Source organism: Lathyrus oleraceus, chromosome 7, assembly GCF_024323335.1.
Source record: "Lathyrus oleraceus cultivar Zhongwan6 chromosome 7, CAAS_Psat_ZW6_1.0, whole genome shotgun sequence".
NCBI classification, from domain to species: Eukaryota; Viridiplantae; Streptophyta; class Magnoliopsida; order Fabales; family Fabaceae; genus Lathyrus; species Lathyrus oleraceus.
In genome coordinates, this window is record NC_066585.1 from 117084029 (window position 1) to 117111686 (window position 27658).

General features: G+C 35.8%; 1 protein-coding gene and 1 pseudogene across 1 annotated transcript; one reads left to right on the plus strand and one right to left on the minus strand.

The window, feature by feature from the left end:
* The first annotated feature begins 6973 nt into the window (after positions 1-6973).
* On the plus strand, positions 6974-10932 carry LOC127105201 (ER lumen protein-retaining receptor A). Its single transcript, XM_051042365.1, has 6 exons — positions 6974-7226; positions 7325-7590; positions 9643-9758; positions 10204-10277; positions 10366-10429; positions 10513-10932. The coding sequence occupies exons 1-6, from the start codon at positions 7136-7138 to the stop codon at positions 10547-10549; spliced, it is 648 nt and encodes a 215-aa protein (XP_050898322.1). The 5' UTR covers positions 6974-7135; the 3' UTR covers positions 10550-10932.
* Positions 10933-12177: 1245 nt separating this feature from the next.
* Positions 12178-27068, minus strand: LOC127106664 (pollen receptor-like kinase 2; annotated as a pseudogene).
* Between the last annotated feature and the right edge of the window lie 590 nt (positions 27069-27658).

Here is a 27658-nt window from a genome sequence, read left to right on the forward strand (position 1 = left end):
ATAGCAAGCAACAATGTAGAGGATGTAATAAAGGTGAAGGTTGAACTCAATAAGGAGCTCGATATGAAGGATATGGGAGAAGCATCCAGGAATCTTGGGATTGACATCCGAAGAGACAGAAAATAGTCGTGCTTATCTCAAAATACACACCTATGGAAGATTCTCGACAAGTTTTGTATGTCGAATTCAAAGCCTGTAGTGTCTCCGACAAACCATCAATTCAAGTTGAGTACAGATCTGTGTCCCAATACTGAGGTCGAAAGAGCTTATATAAATAACATCCCATATGCTAACATAGTAAGTTCTTTGATGTATGTTATGGTATGTACTAGACCCAACATAACATATGCAATAAGTTTGTAAGTAGATACATGGCGAATCCTGGAAAGGCTTAATGGCAAGCATTGAAGTGGATTCTATGGTACATAAAGGATATTTGAACAGAGTCCTGATTTATGGTGGAGCATGTGGTGAAAATAGTAAAGCAGAAATCGAAGGGTATGTCGATTCTAGTTATGCAGGTTGTATGGATTCCAGAAAATCTATTTCTGGATATGTGTTCACTATGTTTGACACAATAATAAGTTGAAAAGCAACACTTTAGAAGGTTGTTGCCTTATCAACCAATGAAGTGGAATATATTGCCCTCACTGAAGGTGTGAAAGAAGTATTGTGGCTTGAAGGTTTTGCTAAGGAACTAAAACTTCAAGGTCGAGTTATCACTATTAAATATGATAGTCAAAATGCTATACACATGTCGAAAAATTCAGCCTATCATGAGTTAACCAAGCACATCGATGTGAGGATGCATTTCGTCAGAGGGGTAATCGAGCGTGGAGCAGTCCAAGTGCTAAAGGTTTCGACAAATTACAATGTTGCTGATATGATCACCAAGACATTACCAAGTTGCAAGTTTTTCCACTGTATGTAATTGATAAAGTTGCATGAAGAAAGATAGTTTGTTCCCGTGATGTTATAAAGTTTGTTCCAAGATGGAGATTTGTGAGATACTGGATCAAAATCTAGTATGGTTGAAGGGTAGCTTCTTGGTTCGACAATTCGACGGGACCTTAGCATATCGTCGAAGTTTGTTCAAGTGCTGTAGTCGAAGTATGCTAGGGTTATTAGCATGTCGAATTGGGCCTGTTTGTTATGTTCAATTGTTTAAGTAGCATTTTTTTCTAAGTTAGCTTGTGTAATGAACCTGTGTGTAAAATCTCATTAGTTTAGTATGCTAGTTTTCTTATAAATAGCATACTAGTCTTTCATCATTGTATAAGGCAAATCCTAATTAGGGCGAGAGAGGTTATTTTACTATTTTGTAACACTTGTAATCTTATTTCAAAGATAAAGTAAAGAATAGTAGTTTATAATCAACTTCACCGTGTTCTTATTGTTTTCTTCTTTTCTACCCTTGTGGGTTTCTTATTGATCAAGAAACCAATTATATTTTGTAATTCCGACATCATTTTCACAACAGATTATTCCAAACTTATAACAACGGTGCATTGCTTTTTCCATATAATGATTAATTAATGATTGTATTTTTGTAAAAGTTAGTTGGATATAGTAGTGTGAATATTTTTTATAAACTATTTACTTTTATAATATGTGAGAGGACTTCAAGAATTGTCTGACCACACAATTCAACACTAGTCTTTTTTTGTGTTCTTTGTATTCACTTGTGCATTTTCTAAAAATAATTCAAAAAAATCACTAATCTAAATAGTCTTTCAAATTAAACACCCGTAACTAAGAGTTTTATGATATTGATTATAAAATGAAGATGTATTTATCTATTATAATATATTAAATCATAAGCATGCACTATCATGTTGACACTTCAATATAATTTGTGTCACATCACAATTATTCATATATGACACCTTCCAAATTTTATCTTCACTTCTCAAAATACACAATCACATAGTGTTACAGATCACTGATTCAAGTCCTGACAAATGTAAAAAATATATTAACTTAACAATTACTCATTAACTTCAATTTTATTTTCTATTAAATAGTCTTCATATCATGTTCGACAAATAAATTAAAGATAAATAACAATATTCTTGATTTTTCACATATAAGGATATAGGATTTGTCAAATTGATTTATAGTTTTCACAATTTTAAATACCAAGAGAGCCAACCAACTGTTTGAAAATTGTAGCATCTACATCATTGCCTTCAGGATTATAATCCAATATGTGATTTGTTTCTGAAGGTGTGACCGCAATCTTACAATTCAATAACTCAAATTTCTTCAGAAGCGCAAGTTCATACTTCAGCTGATGCAAAATGATATCCTTCTCAGAGTACAAAATCTCCATCTTGTTTACTGATAAATTTGGTAAACAAATCAAATTTCTATTAATACTTAAGAGATCAAACTCGAAAATCTCCCGAAACATATTTGTGTGAATTTAAACCTCTAAACATCATGTTATGATTGAAATCGAAACACAACGTGAAGTTAACAATGTGAAATTTATTGAATTATAATTCCTTGTGTCGAAGCAGGTTGCTCGACAGAGTAAGGAAGTGTCAAACCACCTATGCCTATTTAGTAGTGTTAGCTATTTTGGGCTTTTATAGTTTTGGGCCTTAGCTTGAGGTCCAAATTAACCTAAATCTATAAATAGAGGGAGTGACCCTTATTTTGTAATAGAAGTGAATAGAGCATTCATAACATTGTATTCACGGTATTTTGCAGTTGCAAAGTGAATAAGAAGTTTTCCATAATTTGTGGGCAGAGAGAAACTCTGCAAAATTTTATTACTCTTCTCCTTCATCGTTCTTTACTTTTTTCTCCATTGTTCTTCTCTGTTCGTTGTTATTGTGTGGGTGATAACAATCTTGTTCATCAAGATTGATTGAAATTCCATAGGTTTGGGGGGATTTCCAACATCTGGTATCAGAGCTCCGGTTAATCGATTCGTGGGAAGAAAATCACAATGGCAACGAATCATCCAAACGGGCATTTTCCAGCAAATCTTCCGATTCTCAAGAACAACAATTATGAGAATTGGTGCAAGCAAATAAAGATTGTGTTCTGGTATCAAGATCTTTGGGATCTTGTGAAGGAAGGAGTAGTAATGCTTGCAGAAGCCGCGACAGATCAAGAAAAGGATGCACACAAAGAATTGAAGAAGAAAGATTATAAAACTCTCTTTATAATCCATCAATGTGTTGATGCAGATAACTTTGAAAAGGTTAGTGATGCAGAGTCAGCGAAAGAAGCATGGGAAATTCTGGAGAAATCGTTTGGAGGCGCAGAGAAGGTGAAAGAGGTAAGGTTACAAACTCACAAAAGAACATATGAATTGATTCAGATGGAAGACAATGAAAGCATAACTGATTTCTTCACCAAGGTTACAAAATTGGTGAATCAAATGAAGGTATGTGGAGAAGTGTTGACATCAAGATCTGTTGTTGGAAAGATCTTGAGGTCATTGGCTCCAAACTTTGACCACGTGGTAGTAGCCATAGAAGAGTCGAAAGATTTGTCAAAATTGACAAAGGAAGAGCTTCAAGGGACGCTTGAATCTCATGAACAAAGAATGGCTGAAAGAGCTGCAGGAAAGTAGAAGAGTGATATGGCTTTGCAGGATCAATCAACAAAAGAAAGAAAAGGCAAAGGAAGTTGGAATAACAACAAAGAAATAGGAGGCTACAATAATTAGACTGGTCAAAATCAGCAAGAAGGAAACTGGTCGAATCAGAGAAAACCCTGGAACCAAGGCAACCAAAGAGGTGGTGTTGCAGGTAGAGGAAGAGGTGGTGGTCAAAAGTCAGACAAGAGTCACATTCAGTGTTACAATTGTTAAAGGTATGGTCACTATTCTAGTGATTGTCCAGAAAAGCAGAAGAATCAAGAAACTTATGCAAAGCTGGTGAAACACGAAGAAGAAGAGACGTTGCTGATGGTTACAACAAGAGAAGAAGAGAGATTCAAGGACCAGTGGTACTTGGATTCAGGGTGCTCATCACACATGTCTGGAAGAAAAGATTGGTTTGTCAACATAAAACCCTCAATGAAGAACATGGTAAAATTTGAAAATGACAACACTCTAGCAACTGAAGATGTTGGTGATGTTCTGACTATGAGGAAAGATGGCAAGAGGTCAGTAATTTCAAATGTGTTATACATACCAGGCATGAAAAGTAATTTGCTCAGCATAGGGCAGTTAATCGAAAAGAACTACAAGGTGTCGATCAAAGACAAGATGATGAGAGTTCTCGACTCAAATGGAAGGTTGATCTTGAAGGCTCCAATGTCTCATAATAGAACCTTCAAGATTGAACTAAATGTGATGGAGCATAAGTGCCTTGCAACAGCAGCCAACAAAGATGAATGGATATGGCATTACAGACTTGACCATCTCAATTTCAAAGACATCAGCGATTTAAAAAGAAGAAATATGGTTTCAGGATTACCATAAATCGACATTCCAAACGAATTATGTGAAGAATGTGTGTAGGCAAAGCAGCATAAGAACAACTTTAGTAAGGATGCATGAAGCAGGTCGAAGGCAATTCTTGAAGTCATATACCCTGATGTATGTGGTCCTCTCAAGGTGGATTCGATTGGAGGTAACAAATACTTTGTTACATTCATAGATGATTTCAGTCGAAAACTGTGGTCTTACCTGATCCAGAAGAAAAGTGAAGTGATCGAGGTATTTTCCAAGTTTAAATCTATGGTCGAAAGACTTTGATGCATTATGTATGAAAGAAGGGATTGTGCATGAGGTGGTGCCACCCTACACTCCACAGCAGAATGGAGTCTCAAAAAGGAAGAATAAAACCATTATGAATATGGTTAGAAGTATGTTGAAAGGCAAGCATCTACCCAAAGAATTATGGGGAGAAGCTGTATCGACTGTGATATATATCCTGAACAGATATCCGACGAAGAAGCTAGAAGGAATCACGCCAGAAGAATGTTTGTCTGGTGTCAAGCCTAGCTTGAGTCATCTGAGGGTGTTTGGATCTATAGCACATATACATGTGCCAGATCAGTTAAGAAGAAAACTTGACGACAAATCGAGTCAGATGATCCTGATAAGATATCATTCGACTAGAGGATACATGTTGTTCGACCCAGTGAATAAGCAAGTAGTGATCAACAGGACGTGATCATAGATGAGCTTAAGGAGTGAGATTGGACTGAGAATGTCAAAAAAGATTCAGTGAGAATCTTTTGTGATGAATTAGCTAGTGAAGTCGAAAAAGAAGTTTGACAGGAATAAGTCAGAGGTGAAGCAAGCATAAACAGACCTCAAAGAACAAGACACATGCCTGCAAGGTTGCAAGAATGTGTGATTACATCAAATGATGTGGTCGATGAAGAAGGTGAGCTGGTACATTATGTTTTCTACGCAAATGTCAAACCTGTCAATACAGCTGAGGCATTGAAAGATTGGAAGTGGATGAAAGCAATGGACGAAGAGCTGAAGTCAATCGAAGTCAACAACACTTTGTCACTTGTCGAATTGCCCCAAGACAAGAAGGAAATCAATGTGAAGTGAGTATACAAGGTGAAGTTGAATCCCAAAGGAGAAGTGACTCGACACAAGGCGAGACTTGTGGCGAAAGGATTTCTTCAGAAAGAAGGAATTGACTTCGATGAAGTTTTTGCACCCGTTGCTAGGATTGAAACAATCAGGTTGGTTGTTGGTCTAGCAAACATGAACAACTGGCAGATGTGTCAGATGGATGTGAAATGTGCATTTCTTAATGGCCCCTTAGAAGAAGAAGTTTATGTTGCACAACCAGTTGGGTTTGTGAAACATGGTCGAAGCAAGCACATCGAAATGAGGTTCCATTATTTTCGAGAGCAGGTAGCAGATGGGAAGATGAAAATGGAACACTGCAGAATTGAGAATCAGATTGCAGACATCATGATAAAGAGAGTGCAGATCAAAGTGTTCAGAAGACTAAGAGCTATGATGAATGTAGATAACTTAGACACAATGAATTAGGTGGTGTGTTGAATTGTAATTCCTTGTGTCGAAGCAGGTTGCTCGATAGAGTAAGGAAGTGTCAAACCACCTATGCCTATTTAGTAGTGTTAGCTATTTTGGGCTTTTATAGTTTTGGGCCTTGGCTTGAGGTCCAAGTTAACCTAAATCTATAAATAGAGGGAGTAACCCTTATTTTGTAATAGAAGTGAATTGAACATTCATAACATTGTATTCACAGTATTTTGCAGTTGCAAAGTAAATAAGACGTTTTCCATAGTTTGTGGGCAGAGAGAAACTCTGCATAATTTTATTACTTTTCTCCTTCATCGTTCTTTACTTTCTTTCTCCATTGTTCTTCTCTTTTCGTTGTTATTGTGTGGATGATAACAATCTTATTCATCAAGATTGATTGAAATTCTCCATAGATTTTGGGGGATTTCCAACAAAATTTTGACAAAACTTATAAAAGATTTTGAAATAAAAATAAACTAAAATCGAAATACAAACCGAAGATAAAATGACAGGAATTGAAATGTAACTTAATGCAAAAAAAAAACTTGAATGAAAAAATGTTTAAAATCTAATTTTTATCACTCATTCAACAAATACACAATGCCAAAAAAATACATCATATTTTAAAAAGTATTTAAATCTTAATTAATTAACTGTATTTTATAAAAGCTTAAAACATTTAATTTATAGATCTATTACATAATATATATATTCTTTGCTCACTGCACCTGAGATGAAAAGTATTAAAATTTTCAACACGAGTATTTCATGATGACAATGACACTTTTTAGAAGATACAAAATGACAATCTTTTATATTAAAAAAATAATAATTTAATTATGTACCAAAAATTAAAAAGATTTGGCATTTGAAAATGACAGGAAGAAGCGGTGAAGGGATACCGAGTGCCACCTCAGCAGTTCCTTCCTTTGCCATTGCTTGCAATACACTATGATGACATGCATTACCGAAACGAAACGAAACGAAAGAAAAAAATTAAATTAAAAAGAATACAAAAACAGAAAAATAAAAATAAAAATAAAAACTCCGAGATTCTGCCAGAAATTTTTCGATTCCATTGCGTTCCTTTTCCCCTCTTCGTCTCTCTTTCTAGGTCAAACCCTTTTTCACCATTGATCGACGGAACCATCAACCATGAATATCTTCAGGCTCGCCGGCGATATGACTCATCTCCTCAGCATTCTCGTTCTCCTTCTCAAAATCTACGCCACCAAATCATGTTCAGGTCACAAATTTCCGTTCATATTTCCCATTTCCCAATTTCATTTGCTTTTCAATTCGCCACTATCACTCACTGGTGTTGATTTTTTTTTTCATTTTCAGGGATTTCTCGCAAGACTCAAGAGCTATACGCAATCGTGTTTTTGGCACGTTATTTGGATCTGTTCACGGACTTTATTTCCGTGTACAATACCTTTATGAAGGTGGTGTTCATTGCTAGCTCCTTAGCCATTGTTTGGTGCATGCGTGTTCATCCTATGGTCAGGAGAAGTTATGATAAGGAGATTGATACGTTCCGATATTATTTTCTAATTGCTGCTAGCTTTGTTTTGGCTCTCGTGTTGCACGAGAAATTCACCTTTCAAGAGGTTTCTTTCTTTCTTTAACTACGTATTACTTACATTTTCTATTTTAGTTGTTGTTATTTTCTATAAATTCATAATTCTGCATTATTGATTATTCTATTGTATTCTCCTGGATTGAAATTTATGATTTGTGGGCTTTTATCGTGTTTCATTTGTTTGTTGTATTTCTGGTTTTCAATTGTTGAGCATTTCTTCAATTGTTTACTCTCATAACATTTATGTTTCTGTCTCATTTGTAATTGGGAAAACCATTGGAAGATGTGTTGTATGTGCAGTGATATATGGGTGCATGACTAGATGATTGATTTGTCTGGCCATAATGACAAGGTTTAGATAAGCAGGAAACGGATGCTTGTAAACTATGAAACACAGACTCGGACACCTACACCATGACACAACACAAACACTCCGACACCGATAATATAAATAATATAAGACACTGACATTTTTACATATATGATAGTATTTGACCTCCATTTATCCATCTACTATTAGAAGAGTTTAACAATATTCTAATTAAAATTAATGTCTTTGATTCTTCATTTAGGACATTGCTTCAGTACATGTTTAACTTTTTAAATATGCTCGAGATTTGTCCAAAAGATGTATATGGTGTGTTGAAGTAAAGAAAAACTTGTCTGAGTTGTCAAACATGTACGAGTGTCGATGCAAAGAAAAAAATCATTTTTTTTGGACAGTTGTCTGACTTTTCTGTCTATCTTTTTCTGTTTCTGTTTCCCCTAGTTGCTAATGATGTAATGCTTGAGTTTTATCTGTTCTGCTTTCCTGTTTTGAATGCTTTGCTATGCAGTTACATTTTATTCCATGTGATCAAATATAAATGTAAGTACATTTTTGACAACTTTTCTTCACTTTTGAAATTGCAATTAAAAATGTGATATGTCAAAAAATTATCGATGTTGCTGATTTGCATGTAAGAGCATGTCCAAAGTTGTTTATTAGAACTAAGAACCCATTTTTAGTCAGTTTCATGCCTGGAGAGGAATGAGTTATAAGTAAAAGATTTGATTTTCATCCTTTCCTTCATTCATATGCATAAATATCTAAAAGCCTATGGATAAGTTTCATGCAAATTTTGCGTATTTGAGCATAGTGGTTAGAATTCATTCAATATTCTGTCAAATGTGTTGAATCCAACAATAATGCCAAACTTATCTGATCATGAGTGAAATTATTTTATTCCTTTTTCAACTGGAAATTTATTTCTTTATATGATTGAATGTTGCTCATAGGAAAAGAACAGTTTCAGATATGATGAGTGTCGGTATGATCACCGTTTATGTTTTAGTTGATTCTCAATCATGTACTGTATTTATTTATCACTGCTACATTGTCAATGGATGAGTAACTTTCAAGTAAGATACATATGGTCCATATAACTGGATATAATTCTTAGGCCAATGAACAATGCTACACACACACAAGCACACTATGGATAGAATATAATTTTTGTCCATTTAATTGTTCAATTATAGTTCATCATATTCATTATTTGTCAATTCTTGTAAAATTTCAACAAGAACAAGTTTATAATCTGATGCATTTTATTTTAATATAATTTGAAAGGATGGCCAAGTATCTTGCAATTTTTAAGCCAAACAATTGGGCAAAGATACTTTGTTGATTGTTTGTAATATTCAACATCGACAAATTTCATGTCATCTTCTTATAACCTCGATACTTAGTTTACTAATGACAAAGTTGGCCACTCATAGTGTGGGATAAATTGAATTTTCTGGTGATAAGATATCTCTTTCAAACTTCTGTATAGAATCTGCTGCATCTTTGATTTATTTTCCCCTCTTTTTTTTTAGTTTTTTTCAGGTAAATTTTGCAAAAGCTAATGAAAACCTGTCAATTATTTTGAAATGTCATTCCTGTCCAATAATGTATCCCCTGTCCCTATTGATTGCTATTGCACGCATTACATGCTAGCTTTATAGTGTAACTCTGTTATACAATGTAACATAATAATTAATGTGGCGGCAAAGTGGAAATGTTCAATATACTTGATTTTATGTATGTCTATTTCAGATCTTCTGGGCATTTTCAATATACTTAGAGGCAGTTGCGATACTGCCCCAGCTGGTTATGTTGCAACGAAGTGGGAATGTTGACAATTTGACTGGGCAATATGTATTCTTTCTTGGGTATGTGCACTTTGATTGATTTAGCTTCTCTTTTTTGATCTATCTTTATGTTTTTTCTTCTTCTATATATTATGAATTTTCATCTTTATAATGAATGTTATCCGACTGTCCTCTGAGATATTGGGAAATCATCTCGTTGTGTTATACCAAAAGTATTGTACTTCCTAGATACTTTTGGCTTCTTGATTGTCCACTAAGAAATATGTTTCCTCTACTTGATATGTATATGGTTGTCATAACTTGATGATACCTTATTTGAAAGTCCTTTTAATTGGGCTGAATGACACTTTTTTGCATATGTATTTTCTTGTCTCCAGTCTTGGTACTTGCTTAATTACTTGAGCAGTTTGCTGTAGAACTCGTAAATATTAGTCAATTTGAACTTGTCTCAGAATCTGTTAACTCTGATAAATAAAATACTATACCATTAATTCTTAAACTGCAGTGCATATCGTGGGTTTTACATTCTCAACTGGATATACCGCTATTTGACTGAGCCACGTTTCACACGATGGATAGGTAAATATGCTTAAAATTGAAATATGAATTTCTATTTAAACTGTATTTCTGCTCTAGTAATATTCTGATTGCTGTCTTGTTTTTGCAGCTTGTGTCTCAGGCGTTGTTCAGACGGCTTTGTATGCCGATTTCTTCTACTATTATTTCATTAGGTAAATATTAATCTGTTTAAGTTTATCATGTTTTTGTTATACTGATACAACAAATAGATAATATCGGGAATTTCATTTTGCAGTTGGAAGAACAATTCTAAACTAAAGTTGCCTGAATGAATGATCTCAAGATTGTTTTGAAACTTAGACGCTTGTTAGGTGAGTCCCTATTCTAGAGATAGGCAAGATGAGGCCAGCTCTGCCCTATTCATATGCTGGGTAGATGTTTTTTTTTTGCGGACAAGGGTAAATGAGTTTCAACTTCTGATGAATATAACTGCCTCAGCAATGCAATATTAGGTTAAAAATGAAAATGTTATATATGATGTTTTATTTGTAGATTAAGGTCACCATTCCATGGTATTGTATAGATTGAAGTGTAAGGTAGCTGGTTTTGGCTATATTGGATTGATCCCATCTTAGGGTATGATTACACTGTAAAAATTATACAATTTACTTCTAGTACCTAGCTTGCGAAATGAAGTCAGAATGTTCTATAACTATACCCGTTATCAGTTCCAGTCAATCAACGCTATCCCTCATCACTTCCACAGCTTGCGAAATGAAGTCAGATGTTCTATAACTATACCCGTTATCGCTATCCCTCATCACTTCCACTCGATCAACAAACCATCTTATCTATATGTTGTACACTCGAACCATTTAGGTGACTGGATCTGAATCATGGGAACTACAAAATTACAAAGTTTCATTACTATGCATGAACATATTAAGAGCAGAACTTGTTTGCCATTTCATTAAAGGGATGATTACTTCAATCCAGCGCAGTAATTTATGTACATTCAACTTTCAACGGAGTTGCAAAACTGATATTGGACCACACACAGACCTAACAAGAGAGCTTGATATAATGAAGGCCATCACAATTTCTTAATACAATTTTATAAGGGGGCACTATATTCAGAAATGCATTTCCGGAATAGTTTGGAGATGCACTTCTCTAACCCATGTTTTTGAAATTGGCGATGGAGATTTTATTGCCTTTCATTAGGGTCAAAACCTTCCCTTTGCCACACTTTACCAAACCTTCTCTTTCCCACACTTGAGGACGCAAGCGGCAAATATTATTTATTTATTGAAAAGGTCGGTGTCTTTTTAAATTGAAATATCAAAATTATTTATTGAAAAGCAACAGCACAATGAAGAACATCACTAAAAGATTGAGAACACTGCATTTAAAATTGTCTATAGTTGATGGACAAACAAGTTAGCCCTGTCTTCTAATAAGCTAAACAAACAAAATAAATATCCTGGAGATACATTTTTGGATAAAAAGAATATGATTGACTTACGACATGTTGAGGTGTGTATTTTAAGTTGGAAGTGCAAATGTTGAGGTGTGTATTTTAAGTTGGAAGTGCATCTCAAGTTGGAAGTGCATCTCCAGACGTATTGAGGTGTGTATTTTAAGTTGGAAGTGCATCTTCAAACTTGAGTGGGAAGTGTTGGAACTTGGAAGTGTATCTCCGAAATGTGTATTTTAAGTTGGAAATGCATCTCCAAACTTGAGTTGGAAATGTATCTCCGAAATATTTCGGAGATATATCTTCGGATTAATTTTGAATAAAAGAAAAGTGGTTCACTTAGTGTTGAGATAAATGTATTTTGAGTGTGTTTAGGCATGTATTTTTAAAATTAAGTGGTATTTTTTATTTTTCACCTTGATAAACTAGCATTCCATTGTGTGGATAAAGAATAACCCCTTTTATAAACCGAAGCAAATGTAGTTGTATAACCAGAAGTGGATTATTGTAATAGAATAACGAAAGTACATTAAAAATACATACGCTGTGGTTCCCTCCAAGGCTTCAACTTACCGTGTTGAAAAAACCTTAACTTATTTAATCAATAGATAATTACTCTCCGAAAACTATAACTATAGTAGTGACTAATTGAAACAATTCTTATACATGAATATGAATTTACCACATTCAGATTATGAAACATAGATTGTAGAAAAAAATCTAATCTTTGAACCAGCCATGAAATGCCTCAGACCACTGGTTTCTGCGAGCCTGGAAAAAAACAATCATCTCGTCTCTTGAGGTCAAGCTGTCCTTAATCACAGGGTGGCTGAGAAAATTGGGCATCCATGCTGTGATGGCTGAACATTTCAATGGGTCTGTTATCTGCATACACCCAACTTCCTCATAAATAGGGAGCCAGTAAGAAATCCATCCAAGAGCAAGATCAAGGTAACCAATATTGCCTCCTCCAAAGAATGTCTTCCCTTTAATCTCCTCTTCTATCTTCTCTATTGCTTCTCTTGCCAGCTTCACAGCCTTTTCTTGTTCTTCCCCATTGGTACACATTGCAACAAATGATGCTTCCCAAAGCTACGAGACATGCACAATACAAGGGGTTTGATATATAATTCTGAAATCCAAAATTAATTAAGATTAAAGAAAAGGGGTTTGATATATAAGCTACCTTTTTATCTGAAAAAGTAGCCCAAAAGCGAGCAAGAGCTCTTTGATAAGGATGGTGAGGCAAAAGTGGAGATTGTTTCCATGTTTCATCAATGTATTCAAGGATAATTAGTGACTCTGCCATTGATTTCTGGCCATGAACAAGAACCGGAACCTTCTTGTAAACCGGGTTCAATTCTAAAAGGAGAGGGCTTTTGTTGAAGATATCATCTTCAACATGCTCATAATCAATACCCTTGAGTTTCAAACCCCACTCAACCCTCTTAGCAAACGGACTCATCCAAAAGCTCACTAACTTCACATCTTGGCTTCCCATTATCTTGGTTTACAATTTCGTTTCCTCTGTTTTTTCTATATATAATATGCGCTTCTGTTATAAAGTGCTTATGGGCTATTGTTTCTCTTCACACAAAGTGCTTATGTGCTATTGTTTCTTTCTCTTCACGCAAATTGCCAAACATTCTTGTCACTTTTTAAGAAGGTGCATACATTTTTTTTTGTCAAAGTCATTTTTTAGACTCTAGAGATGACACATTTGACTATATTCCGCCGGTCCAACTAAAGTAAAGATTTAAAATAAAATTTAAATGGGTTTTTTAAAATTAAAAATATATCGTGTTAAATACTTTTTAAAGTTTAATTAATTTTTATAATATTAAATGATAGAAAAATAAATATTAAATGTATTATGAATTAATTATTTTTGTAAATTATTATAACAGAATAAGAATAAACTTTATATTAAATAACAGAGAATAATAAATTCAAGAGTTGGTATATTAGTGAAAGCTTGAAACTTGAGTGTGTTTTTCTTTTATAAAAAAAATTCAAATTTAAATTCTTTCAAGAGTTAACCATTTTTGTGTTGAAGCAATGTTGAATTGTAATTTCTTGTATCGAATCAGGTTGATCGACATGAGTAAGAAAATATCGAATCACCTAGGTGTCGAAATGTCGAAGAGTATTTCGACAGTAATGTTAGACTTAATTTTATTTATTTGTTTAGCTGAGTTAGTTAGTTTAGTTTTGGGCATTGCTTGAGAAGCAAGCAAACTCAAAATCTATAAATATGGAGTAACCCGTACTGATTGTAAAAAAAATAAAATAATAACACTTGAACTTGCAATTGCAAAGAAAAAATCTCAATGTGTGACCAGAGAGTTACTCTGCAGAAACAATTCATCTTCTTCCCTTCTCTCTCTCTCTCGATAAAAACCCTAATTCCCTTTCTTCCTCAAATTCAATTTTCTTTTCTTGTTTTCATCATCGTTGTGCAGCGATACAATCTTGCAACCATGGTTGGTTGATTCACTTGAGTGAAGAGTGAAGAACAAGAGGAAATTTGATCGGTTGATTGAATCTTGTTCATCGAGATTGACTAGGAATTACTCAAAGTTTTAAGTTTAATTTCAATATTTGGTATCTAGAGCACTCGCTGAACGATCTGTGGGAAACAAAACACGATGGTGGTGAATCATTCGAACAGACATTTTTCGACAAGTCTCCCAATTCTGAAGAATTAGAATTACGAGAATTGGTGCAATAAGATAAATGTTGTCTTTTGCTATCAAGATCTTTGAGATCTTGCGAAGGAGAGAGTGACACCGCTTGCAGCAAATATGAAGAAAAAGTTGCACACAAAGAATTGAAGAAGAAAGATTATAAAACTCTTTTTATAATCCATTAATATGTTGATTCTGATAATTTCGAAAAGGTTAGTGATGTTGAATCAACGAAAGAAGTTTGAGAAATTCTTGAAAAATCGTTTAGAGGCGGAGAGAAGGTGAAAGAGACAGGGTTACAAACTCACAAAAGAACGTATGAATTGCTTCAGATGGAAGACAATGAAAGCATAACTGATTTTTTCACCAAGGTTACAAAATTGTTGAATCAAATCAAGATATATGGAGAAGTGTTGACATCAAGATCAATTGTTTCAAAGATCTTAAGGTCATTGGCTCCAAAGTTCGACCACATGGTAATATCCATAGAAGAGTCGAAAGATTTGTCAACATTAATAAAGGAAGAGCTTTAAGGGACAATTGAATCTCATGAACAAAGAATGCCTGAAAGAGCTGCAGATAAGTCTAAGGGTGATGTGGCTTTGCAAACACAACCAGCAAGAGAAAAGAAAGGAAAATGGAAGCGGATCGACAACAAAGGTAGTGAAAGCTACAACAGTTTGACAGGTCAAAATCAGGAAGAAGGAGGTCGGTCGAACCAAAGAAGACCCTCATACCAAAGCAACCAAAGAGGTGGTGGTGCAGGTAGAGGAAAAGGCGGTGGTCAAAAACCTGACAAAAGTCACATTCAATGTTTCAATTGTCAAAAGTATGGTCACTACTCAAGTGATTATCCTAAAACACAGAAGAATTAGGAAACTGATGCAAAGTTTACAAAGCATGAGAAGAAGAGATGTTGCTGATGGTCATAATAAGAGATGAAGAAAAACTCTAGAACCAATGGTACTTGGACTCAGAATGCTCATCACACATGATTGGTAAGAAAGATTGGTTTGCCAACATGAAACCCTCAATGAAGAACATGGTAAGCTTTGCAAATAACAATACTCTAACAACTGAAGGTATTGGTGATGTTTTGATTATGAGGAAAGATGGAAAAAGGTCAGTAATTTTCAATGTACTGTACATACTAGGCATGAAAAGTAATTTGCTTAGCATATGACAGTTGGTCAAAAAGAACTACAAGGTGTCGATCAAAGACAAAATGATGAGAGTTCTCGACTCAGGTGGAAGGTTAATCTTGAAGGCACCTATGTCTCAGAATAGAACCTTCAGAATTGAACTTAACGTGATGGAGCACAAATGCCTTGCAACTGCGACTAGCATGAATGAATGGATATGACACTATAGACTTGGCCATCTCAATTTCAAAGACATCAGAGATTTGAAAAGAAGAAATATGGTTTCAAGGTTATCAGAAATCGACATTTCAAATGAAGTGTGTGAATAATGCATGCAGGCGAAGCAACACAAGAACAACTTCTACAAGGATGCATGAAGCAAGTCAAAGGCAATCCTTGAAGTCATATACTTTGATGTGTGTGGTCCTATCCAGGTGGATTCGATTGGAGGTAACAAGTAATTTGTCACATTCATAGATGATTTTAGTCAAAAACTGTGGACTGACCTGATCAAGAGGAAAAGTGAAGTGATCGAGGTATTTGCCAAGTTTAAATCTATGACTAAAAGATAAAGTGGTTGAAAGCTTAAGATTCCGAGGACTGATGGTGGTGGAGAGTATGTGACGAGAGACTTTGACAAGTTATATGAGAAAGAAAGGATTATGCATGAGATGGTTCCACCCTACACACCACAACAAAATGGAACGACATAAAGGAAGAATAGAACCATCATGAACATGGTGAGAAGTATGTTGAAAGGCAAGCATCTACTCAAAGAATTATGGAGAGAAGCTATGTCGATTGCAACATACATATTGAACAGATGTCCGATGAAGAAGCTAGAAGGAATTGCGTAAGAAGAATGTTGGTATGGTGTCAAGACTAACTTAAGTAATCTGAAGGTATTTGGATCTATAACACATAGACATGTGTCATATCAGTTGATAAGAAAACTTGATGACAAGTCGAGTCAGATAATCCTAATAGGATATCATTCGACTAGAGGTTGCAAGTTGTTCGACCTAGTGAATAAGCAAGTAGTGATAAGTTGGGACGTGATCATATATGAGATTAAGGAATGAGATTGGATTGAAAATGTCAAGAAGGATTAAGTAAGAATCTTATGTGAAGAGCCAACAATTAAAGTCGAAAGAGAAGTTCGACAAGAAGAAGTCAGAGGTCAAGCAAGCACAAGCAGACCTCAAGGAATAAGGCACATGCCTGCAAGATTGCAAGAATGTGCGGTTATATCAGATGATGTGGTTGATGATGAATGTGAGCCGGTACACTATGCTTTATATGCAAATGTGGAACCAACCAATGCAGTTAAGGCATTGAAGGATTCAAAGTGGGTGAAAGCAATAAATGAGGAACTGAAGTCCATAGAAGACAAAAACACTTAGTCACTTGTCGATTTGCCTCAAGACAAGAAGGCAATCGATTTGAGTGTTGGTACCTAAGGTGAATTTGAATCCCAAAGGTGAGGCAACTCGACACAAGGAAAGACTTGTGGCAAAAGGATTTCTTCAGAAGGAAGGGATCGACTTCGATGAAGTTTTTGCACCTGTTGCTAGGATCGAAACAATCAGGTTGGTTATTGGTCTAGCAAACATGAACAATTGACACACATGTCAGATGGATGTGAAATATGAAGTCCTAAATGACCCCTTAGATGAAGAAGTGTATGTTGCACAACCAGTTAGGTTTGTGAAACATGGCAAAGAAAGCAAAGTATACAGGTTGCATAAAGCCTTGTATGGACTTAAACAAGCTCCAAGAGCTTGAAATATGAAGATAGACAGTTTCCTAAGGGAAAAGGAGTTTGTGAAGTGCACAACTAAGCATGGAATATATGTAATAAGAAGCCATAGTGAATTACTTATACTATGTCTCTATGTCGATGACCTATTGATAACAGGAAGTTGCAAGAAGGAGGTCGAAAATTTCAAACATGACCTAAGTGAGGAGTTTGAAATGTCAGACTTGAGAAATATCTCATAGTTCCTGGGCATCGAATTCTACAAGAGTGCTAGAGGTTTGATGATGCACCAAAGAAGATATGCAGGTGAAATACTCAAAAGATTTGAGATGCAAGATTGCAACCCAACTTCGACTCCAGCTAAACCCATATTACAACTGTGCAAAGACATATATGAAGATGATGTCGATCCAACGCAGTACAAAAGACTCATTGGATCACTTCGATACCTTTATCACACAAGGCCTGATCTATCATACAAGGTATGTATGATGAGTATATTCATGCAGAAGTCAAAGGTATCACACCTAATAGTAACAAAGAGGATACTAAGGTATCTAAAAGAAACTCTCGACTATAAAATTTTATTTCCTGCATTTGATGAAGGAAAATAATGCAAGCTAATGGGATGCACCGACTCAAGTTGGTATAGTGATGCTAAGGATAGAAAATCCACAGCTGGCCATGTGGTTATGATAGGTGGTGCACCAGTTGCTTGGAGTTCGAGAAAAGAACCAGTAACAACACTGTCATTGTGTGAAGCAAAGTACATATCTGCTTCTCTTTGTTCATGTCAAGCAACGTGGATGGTGAATCTGGCCGAAGAGATTATATAAAAGAATCATGGAGTAATTACCATGGAGATCGACAACATGTCTGCTATCAATCTGGCGAAGAATCCGATAGCACATGGATGAAGCGAGCACATCAAAATTAGGTTCCAGTATCTTCATGAGCAGGTAGCAAAAGCGAAGTTGAACTTGAAACACTACAGAACTGAGAATCAGATTACAGACATCATGACGAAGGGAGTGCATGTCGAAGTGTTTAAGAAGCTAAAGTCTACGATGAATGTAGATAACTTAGACACAATGAATTAGGTGTGTGTTGAATTTTAATTCCTTGTGTCGAAGCAGGTTATTTGACGAAGCAAGGAAGTGTCGAATCACCTAGGTATCGAAATATCGAAGAGTATCTCGACAATAATGTTAGACTTAACTTTATTTTTTTTGTTTAGTTGAGTTAGTAAGGTTAGTTTTGGGCCTTGTTTGAGAAGAAAGTAAACCCAAAATCTTTAAATAGGGAGTAACCCGTATTGATTGTAAAAAAAATACTTGAACTTGCCGTTGCAAAGAAAAAATCTCAGTTTGAGAGCAAAGAGTTACTCTACAGAAACAATCTTGCAGCCAAGATTGGTTGATTCACTCGAGTGAAGAGTGAAGAAAAAGAGAGAATTCAATCGATTGATTGAATCTTATTCATCAAGATTGACTCGGAATGACTCAAAATTTTGGGTTTAATTCCAACAAACAATACAACTTTGTGATTAAAGAGATTCCCACGGAGTTTGTAGAATTTTAGTTTTGCATAATTTAATCCTTACAAAATCGATAATAAAAATCACATCCAATTGTGAACAAGTTTTTAAATTAATTTTATTACGAGATTCTTAACACATTTTTTTAAGCCTAAAAATTGAACAAATGTGATCCCAATAATCTTTATTTATTTATTTAAATAAAGACCATTTCATTAAGGAAATGAGAAATCGATTACAGAGGAAACATTCAGAACATGATGGACATGCCCCAACCAAGTTTCAGAGCAGACTCTATGACCAATGCCTATCATATGATGGACAACCTAATTATGAGACATGTTCAAAAACATAATAGCAACACCTTGAAAGCTTTTAAATAAAGACAAACAATCACCGATAATCGATGCTAACACAACATTAAGAGATATCCGATTTATGTAGTCCACAACTGATAATGAATCAGATTGGATAAGTACACCATCCATCTTCAAGTCCAAAGCCATTTGCTGTCACTAAAATTGGCTTCTTGCCTTTCTCATTGTTATTTCTTGAATATATAGAGGTTACAAGGCTATACAAGTAATTACACTAAATAATTACATTTAATGAGAACAAATCAATTCCTGATTTATTTCCCTTATTCCTAATAACAAACTAATTCCTATTCACATCCCCCCTCAAATTGATGCTGCTGGTCAATAAGCATCAATTTGCTAACAAGAAACTGATGACGTGGACGCGTAACAGCCTTTGTAAGAATATCAACAACCTGCAATTGAGTACTGACATGAGGAAGTGATATTAGTCGGTCATCATATGCGTCACGGATTGAGTGACAATCAACTTCGATATGTTTGGTGCGTTCATGAAAAACAGGATTTGCTACGATTTGGATGGCACTTGTATTGTCAGCATAAAGTGAAGTTGGCTCTATTTGAGGAAATCCAAGTTCAGCCAAAAGACCACGAAGCCAAATTATTTCAGAACAAGCAGCAGACATGGCACGATACTCAGATTCAGTAGAAGATTTAGAGACTCTCGCTTGTTTCTTACTTTTCCATGAGATCAATGAAGAGCCAAGAAACATGCACCAACCAGTGACAGATCGTCGAGTATCAGGACACCCTGCCCAATCGGCATCACTATAAGCACTCAATTTAGGAGCAACTCCAGTAGGAAAGAATAAACCACGATGAGAGTTTCCCTTCAAGTAACGAATGATACGACGAACCGCAGCCAAGTGAAGATGGCGAGGAGAATGCATGAACTGACTAACTTGTTGAACAGCAAAAGATATGTCAGGGCGAGTAATAGTCAAGTAGTTGAGGCTACCCACAAGTTGTCGATACAAAAAGGGGTCAGGCAAAAGATCACCATTTTCACGATGATATTTGACATTAACCTCAAGAGGAGTATCTACCGGATTAGCCGATTCGAGACCGGCCGTAGAAATCAAATTTGTAGCATATTTGTGTTGATGGAGAAAGATGCCCTTTGATGTAGAATGAACCTCAAGACCAAAAAAATAATGTAAATTACCCAGATCTTTCATGTGAAATGAGGCCTGTAACTGTTGCTTAAGTCGTTGAATAGAAACATGATCAGAACCAGTAATAACCATATCATCAACATATAAAAGAAGCAAAACAATACCCGCAGACGTGCTATGAATAAATAATGAGGAATCATACTGACTCTGATTAAAGGAGAATCCAAGTAGAGTGGAGCGGAATTTCTCGTACCATGCTCTAGGTGCATGTTTTAAACCATATAAAGAGCGTTTGAGTTTGCACACGCCTCTAGATGAAGAAAATAAGCCTTGAGGTGGAGTCATATAAATATCTTCTGTCAGGTCACCATGAAGAAAAGCATTCTTCACATCCATTTGATGAAGAGACCACCCACTAGAAGCAGCTATAGAGATGATCGTGCGAACAGTTGTCATTTTGGCAACCGGTGCAAATGTCTCATCATAATCAATTCCATATTCCTGCTTGTTTCCTAAAGCAACCAAGCGAGCCTTGTAACGGTTGAGGGACCCATCAGAATTCAATTTCACAGAATACACCCATTTGCAACCTATAGGTTTGACATCAGGAGGACAAGAGACAATATCCCATGTGAAATTCTCTTGAAGAGCTTGAAGCTCTTCATTCATTGCTTTTACCCATCGCACATCTTTAACAGCCTGTGAGTAACAAGAAGGAATAAATATGCTAGAGAATGTGGCAGTCAAAGAAGTATGCGAGGAATCATACCTGTCTGGTGAATATCTATCTGGTGCGCGAGATATTCGACCAGAACGCCGTCGTTCAACTGGTACAGGATCAGGTGGCGGTTCAGCGTCGGGAAGGGGTGTGGGAACCTGTTGTCTGTGTTTTCTGACATATACATGACTTGGTTTATAACGTTCAATAGATTGAGGCATAATAGAAAACTTAGGAAGAGTAACAATATCATGAATGGCAGGAGAAACACAGGGAAACATAAACTGATTATCAAAAAATGTCACATTCCTAGAAATGCGAAAACGATGGTTAGTGACATCATAACACACAAATCCCTTATGATGATGACTATATCCCATAAAGGCACATTGAACAGACTGCACTCCAAGCTTATGCCTTTCAAATGGAGGTAAGTGGACAAAACAAACACACCCAAAAGTATGTAAATCACTATAATTAGGCTGAACTTTAAAAAGGCGAAAGAATGGAGAATCAAAATCAATAACCATAGAAGGAAGGCGATTGATAAAAAATACAGTTGTGGAAAGAGCCTCTACCCAAAATCAGGATGGCACAGAAGCTTGAAGAAGTAAGGTGCGCGTTACATCAAGCAAATGGCGATTCTTTCGCTCTGCTATCCCGTTTTGTTGAGGGGTATTGGGACAAGACCGTTGAGACAATATCCCTTTTTGTTGAAGGTATTCCTGAAATGCATGAGACATATACTCACCTCCCGAGTCAGATCTAAAAATTTTAACACTTGTTTGAAATTGATTTTCAACATATGTCAAAAACTTCTGAAACATAGAAAATACTTTAGACTTAGATCTAAGAAAGTATATCCAAGTAAAGCGACTGTAATCATCAATAAATGTGACAAAGTATTTATAGTGAGCATGAGATGCTGCAAGAGACATTCCCCACACATCACTATGAATCATCTCAAAACAAGTAGAAGCACGATGAGCACCTGACGGAAAAAGAAGTGTTTTACTTTTAGCCAATTTGCAAACAGAACATGAAATAGAAGTAGAACAAGCATGTTTATTTCCCAACAAACCAGTTTTAAATAAATGAGACAAAACAACAGAATTTGGATGGCCCAATTTTCTATGCCAATCCTCATAAGAGTTCAAAACACTATTACACGCAAAAGATAAATGACTCGAACTAAACTGGAGCGGAAACAGTCTTCCCACTTTAGGCCCCTTCGCGATCACCTTCCCCGACACCTGCTCCTGCACAAGACAACCAACACGAGAAAAATTTACATTACAATTGTTATCCACCAATTGACCAACCGACAATAAGTTAGAAGCAAGTCCGGGTGATACAAGCACGTCACGAAAGTTAGAGTTTATGTCACCAACATCAGTGATAGAGAGTTTATTACCATCAACAATTTGAATTTGTTGATCACCATTATAAGAATGTAAATTTTGCAAGTATTCAGAGGAACCCGTCATGTGATTGGATGCACCAGAATCAAGAAACCATGGTTGAGAAGCATTAGAAGACTTACCCTGAATTCCCAAGGCTGAAAGAGCAGAAAGTACCATTTGTTGAATCATTTCAGGTTGTAGAACACCACCAGTAGAGGCACCGGTATTGAGAGGACCAACTGTAGAGTTGGTAGTGGCATGGTATGCTTGAGCTGGACGTGGTGCTGGTCGGGGAGGACGTGTGGGACAGTCAGAGATGATATGACCCTGTTGTTTGCAATAGTTGCAAAACTTCTTACTGCAGCTACGAGCCAAATGTCCAAATTGTTTGCAAGAAAAACATTGGACTTGTCGCATATCACGACCCTTTCCTCTACTCGGCAGCATATGCAACCGTCGCAGGCTCAGATGTGACAACATCATGAGACATGGTGTCTTGAGTAAGGAGACGTTGTTCCTCTCTAAGAAGTTCACCAACACAAGTATCCAAGGATGGAACAGGATTCCTATTGAGCAAAGCACCTCAGACAGCTTCAAATTCTGGACGAAGTTTCATAAGAAATTGATCTCGCCTACTAGTGTTGTAGACCTCCTAGACATCCGCAAGAGAACTCTTGGGAACATCAACATGTATAATTGCAGAGTGTTCTGTCCACAAATTCAAAAAACCGGAATAATATTCCTGAACTGACAGATTACCTTGTTTGTAATTGGCTATCTCTAGCTCCAACTGAAAACGTTTGGCTGCGTTGTCTTGATTGTAAATACGCTTTAAATAGTTCCACATTTCTTGAGCAGTGGAAAAAGATCGCAAATTATTAATCATCGTAGGATCAATAGTACCAAGAATCCAAGTGATAATTTGAGCATCTTTGATTTCCCATGCATCTAAATCGGTTGTCTGTAACGGTGCCATAGAGATACCGTCCAAATGACTCCATAATCCCTTTCCTTTGACATACATTCTGAACTGAAATTCCCAAGCCGGATAATTTTTGCCGGTAAAATCGAACACAAAAATTATCTTTTTCTTTTTCTGAAGCCATAGAAACAACCTTACTTATAAGAAATATATGACTTGAAAAAAATTGGAAACGTGTAGGTTCACGTAATAACAATGTTTTTTTTTTTAAGCCATCCAGAAAATTGACGTTGCCAAAATAGAATTGGACAGTAGCCACACAAACCTTGCCGACACTGTTTGTTTTCCTTTCTTTCAATACCAATTTCAGAACCTTGCCGACAGCGATGAAAATACGACCAAGCCAAATAAGAAGAGTTGTCGATACCGATACGAGAATAGTTGAACACGATTTGCAAACGAGGAGCAGCGGAATTGCAACTTGCAAGCACTGCCAAGAACGGATCCGAGAAATGATTGTAAGCACCAGATATCACAATCGTAAGCCTTGAAGAGATTACCGAGATCTGCCGAGATGATTTCAAGAGCGACCCAGGGGGTGTCGCTTAATAAAGCCAAGATTAACCTAAGACTCACAGGTTTGATCGAAACCTACTGATACCATGTCACTAAAATTGGCTTCTTGCCTTTCTCATTGTTATTTCTTGAATATATAGAGATTACAAGGCTATACAAGTAATTACACTAAATAATTACATTTAATGAGAACAAATCAATTCCTGATTTATTTCCCTTATTCTAGGAACAAACTCTTATTCTAATAACAAACTAATCCCTATTCACATTTGCAAGGCTCATCTTTTAGCCAGAGCTTATGCCGTTGCAGGACCAGTCTCCATAACCTATTTTTTTTGTGGTTGACAGTATGATGTCTTTGTTCTGTGTCATCACGCACCCCATGGCAATGTTATCAATGGAGCTAAGATACCCATTTCAACCACTAAGGTCACATCTCATACTTATTATTCTCAACACTCGAATCTTCTATTAAAAATAAATTGATTTTCTAATATACGCATTCCTTTCAAAATAGTTTGCCAATTTTAATCATGAATTACCCGAACGGTCATTTCTCCTAACCTTTTCATGCAAAGAATAAAAAGATAAGAGGAGAGGGTTTCCTCCCATCAACTCGATTATAGACTTATTTGAATGTTAAATATGTCAAATGATTTTGTTTGAAACAACTAAGTAGATATTATTAGGATAACTAAATTTAAAATATATTTACTAATTAACACAAATATTTTTGGGGAGCTAAGACTACCTCATGCTTACCCAAACCAATGATGCTACACAGTTTAAAATATATTTGAAAATAATACAAGAAAACCACTCTTAAAGTAACATCTATAGCTACAAAGAATCAATGTGAAACGAAACAATTCTTTTTCTTAAGTAACACTAATATACGATGACGATGATGATATACACAACACTAGAAACAAAACAAATCAAAGTCACATAGACAAATCAGAGTTCTGACTCTCAACTCCAACCTCATTACAATCCATTTCCTTCATCTCCTCAATCTTTGCCACTGCCTCTCTCCAACCAAACCTATTCTCCAAACTCCATTCACAACAACTCATCCCAATCCTCATCAACTTCAACATCTCACCTTCCTTATCCCTACTCCCACCAATGCTTTTATCCAACACTTCTCCACTCCATCCTTCCCTCACTATAGATTCCACCCACATTGCTAAATCCTCAGTTGCTCCCTTCCCATGCCTCAAATAATTTGCAGGAAACTTCCCTGTCAATAGCTCTAGTATCAGTATCCCTAAACACCATACGTCACTCTTCTCGCTCGGCCCTTCGTTTTGACTCGCCTCTGGGGACTTGAAACCTACCATGAATTGTTGAGCATGTTTCAAATCAGTTACTGCTACTAGTCCATACTCGGTTAAACGAGGCTCGAATGAATGGTCTAACACAACGTTTGAGGATTTTAGATGTCCATGTGGTAACTTTTCGTCTGGAAACTCTCTATAAAGATATGCTAAACCTCTAGCTACTCCTTTTATTATCTTCAAACGTATTGGCCAATCCAAATCACATCCATGTTTACCTGCATTCATTATACAAATCAAACATGAGGCAAAATGATTTCACTTGAAATGACTTCATGGTTTTAAATTACGATAGCATTTGATGTTATCACAGACGTTGTGGTTACTGCGGACGCGTAATGCGGCTCTTAGGACTTAAAATATTTTAAATTTTCACAAACTATTTCAGAATTGTAGAATCAATATATACAATTAAGCATATCATACCGTGAAGATGACTAGCCAAGCTACCATTTTCTGCAAAATCATGTATCAAAAGCTTTTCTTCTTTTCCATAGTAGAATGCAACAAGAGGAAGTAGATTAGGATGTGTCAACCCTCCAAGCCTTTTCATATGATCAAAAAACTCTTTTTTACCAACTTTGTTCATGTGCTTAAATCTTTTCACCACCACAACTGGTCCAGTCAATACCATAGCCTTGTATGTGGATCCAAAACTTCCACTTCCCAAAACCTCAGCTGAAGCCCTCAACAAATCCTGCAAATCAAACTCAACCCTTTCGTTCGTAACGAATATCAAGTCTTCATCTTTGCTTTTCTTGGATTCAGCTGCAATGGATTTGTCCTCACTGGTGGAAGCTGTACTAGTTTTTGTGTTCTGGGACTGTGATTGTCCATTCTCATTATCCCAAACGGATTTTGCTGCTGTTTTCTTTCGGCGGTAACGGATGAATAAAAGTGCTAGTATTGATGCCAACACAAGCACTGCCACAAATACAATAACACTAATAAGAACATGGTAGTTTTTATTTTCTTCTTTTCCTTCTTCATGTGGAACACTTACAGTGCTTTTGCTGCAGGTGCGGTTTAGAGGAATTCCACATAGACCTTTGTTGCCTGTTGCACAAGAAATATATTAGAAACATGAAAAGAGTAATAGTAACACACTAACACTAATAAGCAAGAACAAATAAAACACTAATTCTATACCTGCAAAAGCACTTGGATTCTCATTTCTTAAACCTTCTGGTATTGCACCCGTCAATTGATTGTTAGATAAATCAAACACTCTGAAGCCATTCTGTAGAAATTCAGGTATAGAACCATCAAATCTATTTCCATGTAAATCAACATCATAAAGTCTAGGCAATTTAGCAAGTGATATAGGTATATGACCCTTAAATCCATTTTCTGCTAAGAACAATCTCTTAAGCCATCTTAACCCATCAAAAGCATCATTTGGTATTTCACCAGAGAATTTATTATTGGTCAGAAACAATGCCCTTAATCCCACAAGCCTATTAAATGCAGGAATTGGACCCTCAAAACTATTGTTAATGACACTAAAACTCTTCAAAGTGGACAACTTCATAAGAATGTCTATGTTAATTGTTCCACTTAGTCCCATATTCTCTAGTCTCAAACCATGAAGTGTTGTTTGATTGATGCATATTAAACCAGTCCATGTGCACACATTAGTAGAATCGTTACTCCAATTGTTTAAAGCTTCTGCATTGGATAAGAAGCTTTTGAAGTTCATTAGGATTTCAGCATCTGTGTCAGCTATTAAGGTTGGTAGGAAACAAGTGGCTACCATGAAGAGAATGAGAATAGAGATGTATTCTCTTTCATGAAGCATGATTGGAATTAAGATGAAAAATGATGAAATGAGAAATAATTATAGATGTGAAGAATTAATTAATATTGAGAAACATAAGAAATTGTTTAGGGTGACATTGACAAGGTCATGCCTTGCTTAGGTTCTGTAAAGCATGAGCTGTTTTAGGCCGGCTTATGAGTATTTGGACTTCATTTCCAAAGATATGATTTCTTTAATATGGTTATAGTTATTATTATAACTTGGAGGTGGCCTAGTTACACAATGTTTTTTCTTGTTATTGGTGAGGATGATACTTCAGTGTTACATTTGTCTTCTCTAAAATAAGTTCTTTTTAAGGGATTGTATATCTAGAATAATTTAATGACAACTTTATATAGAAAATTTTGTCTAAAATAAGTTATTTTTTAAGGGATTGTGTATCTAGAATAATTTAATGACAATTTTATATAAAAAAATGTTTGTCTGGTTTGCGTTTTAAATCATTTTGAAAAAAAAAAGAAAGAGAAGCTCACGACGGTGGCATTATTTGTTTGGTTGTATATTAAAAAACATTTTTTTCAATAAACAATAATATTGAGGGGATTTGTTATTCCACAATTGCAAAATAT

Coding starts and splice junctions, on each gene's coding strand:
- LOC127105201 (XM_051042365.1), top strand. CDS start 7,136: ATGAATATCTTCAGGCTCGCCGGCGATATGACTCATCTCCTCAGCATT. Junction 7,591..9,642: donor AGAAATTCACCTTTCAAGAG/GTTTCTTTCTTT, acceptor TGTCTATTTCAG/ATCTTCTGGGCATTTTCAAT. Junction 9,759..10,203: donor CAATATGTATTCTTTCTTGG/GTATGTGCACTT, acceptor CTTAAACTGCAG/TGCATATCGTGGGTTTTACA.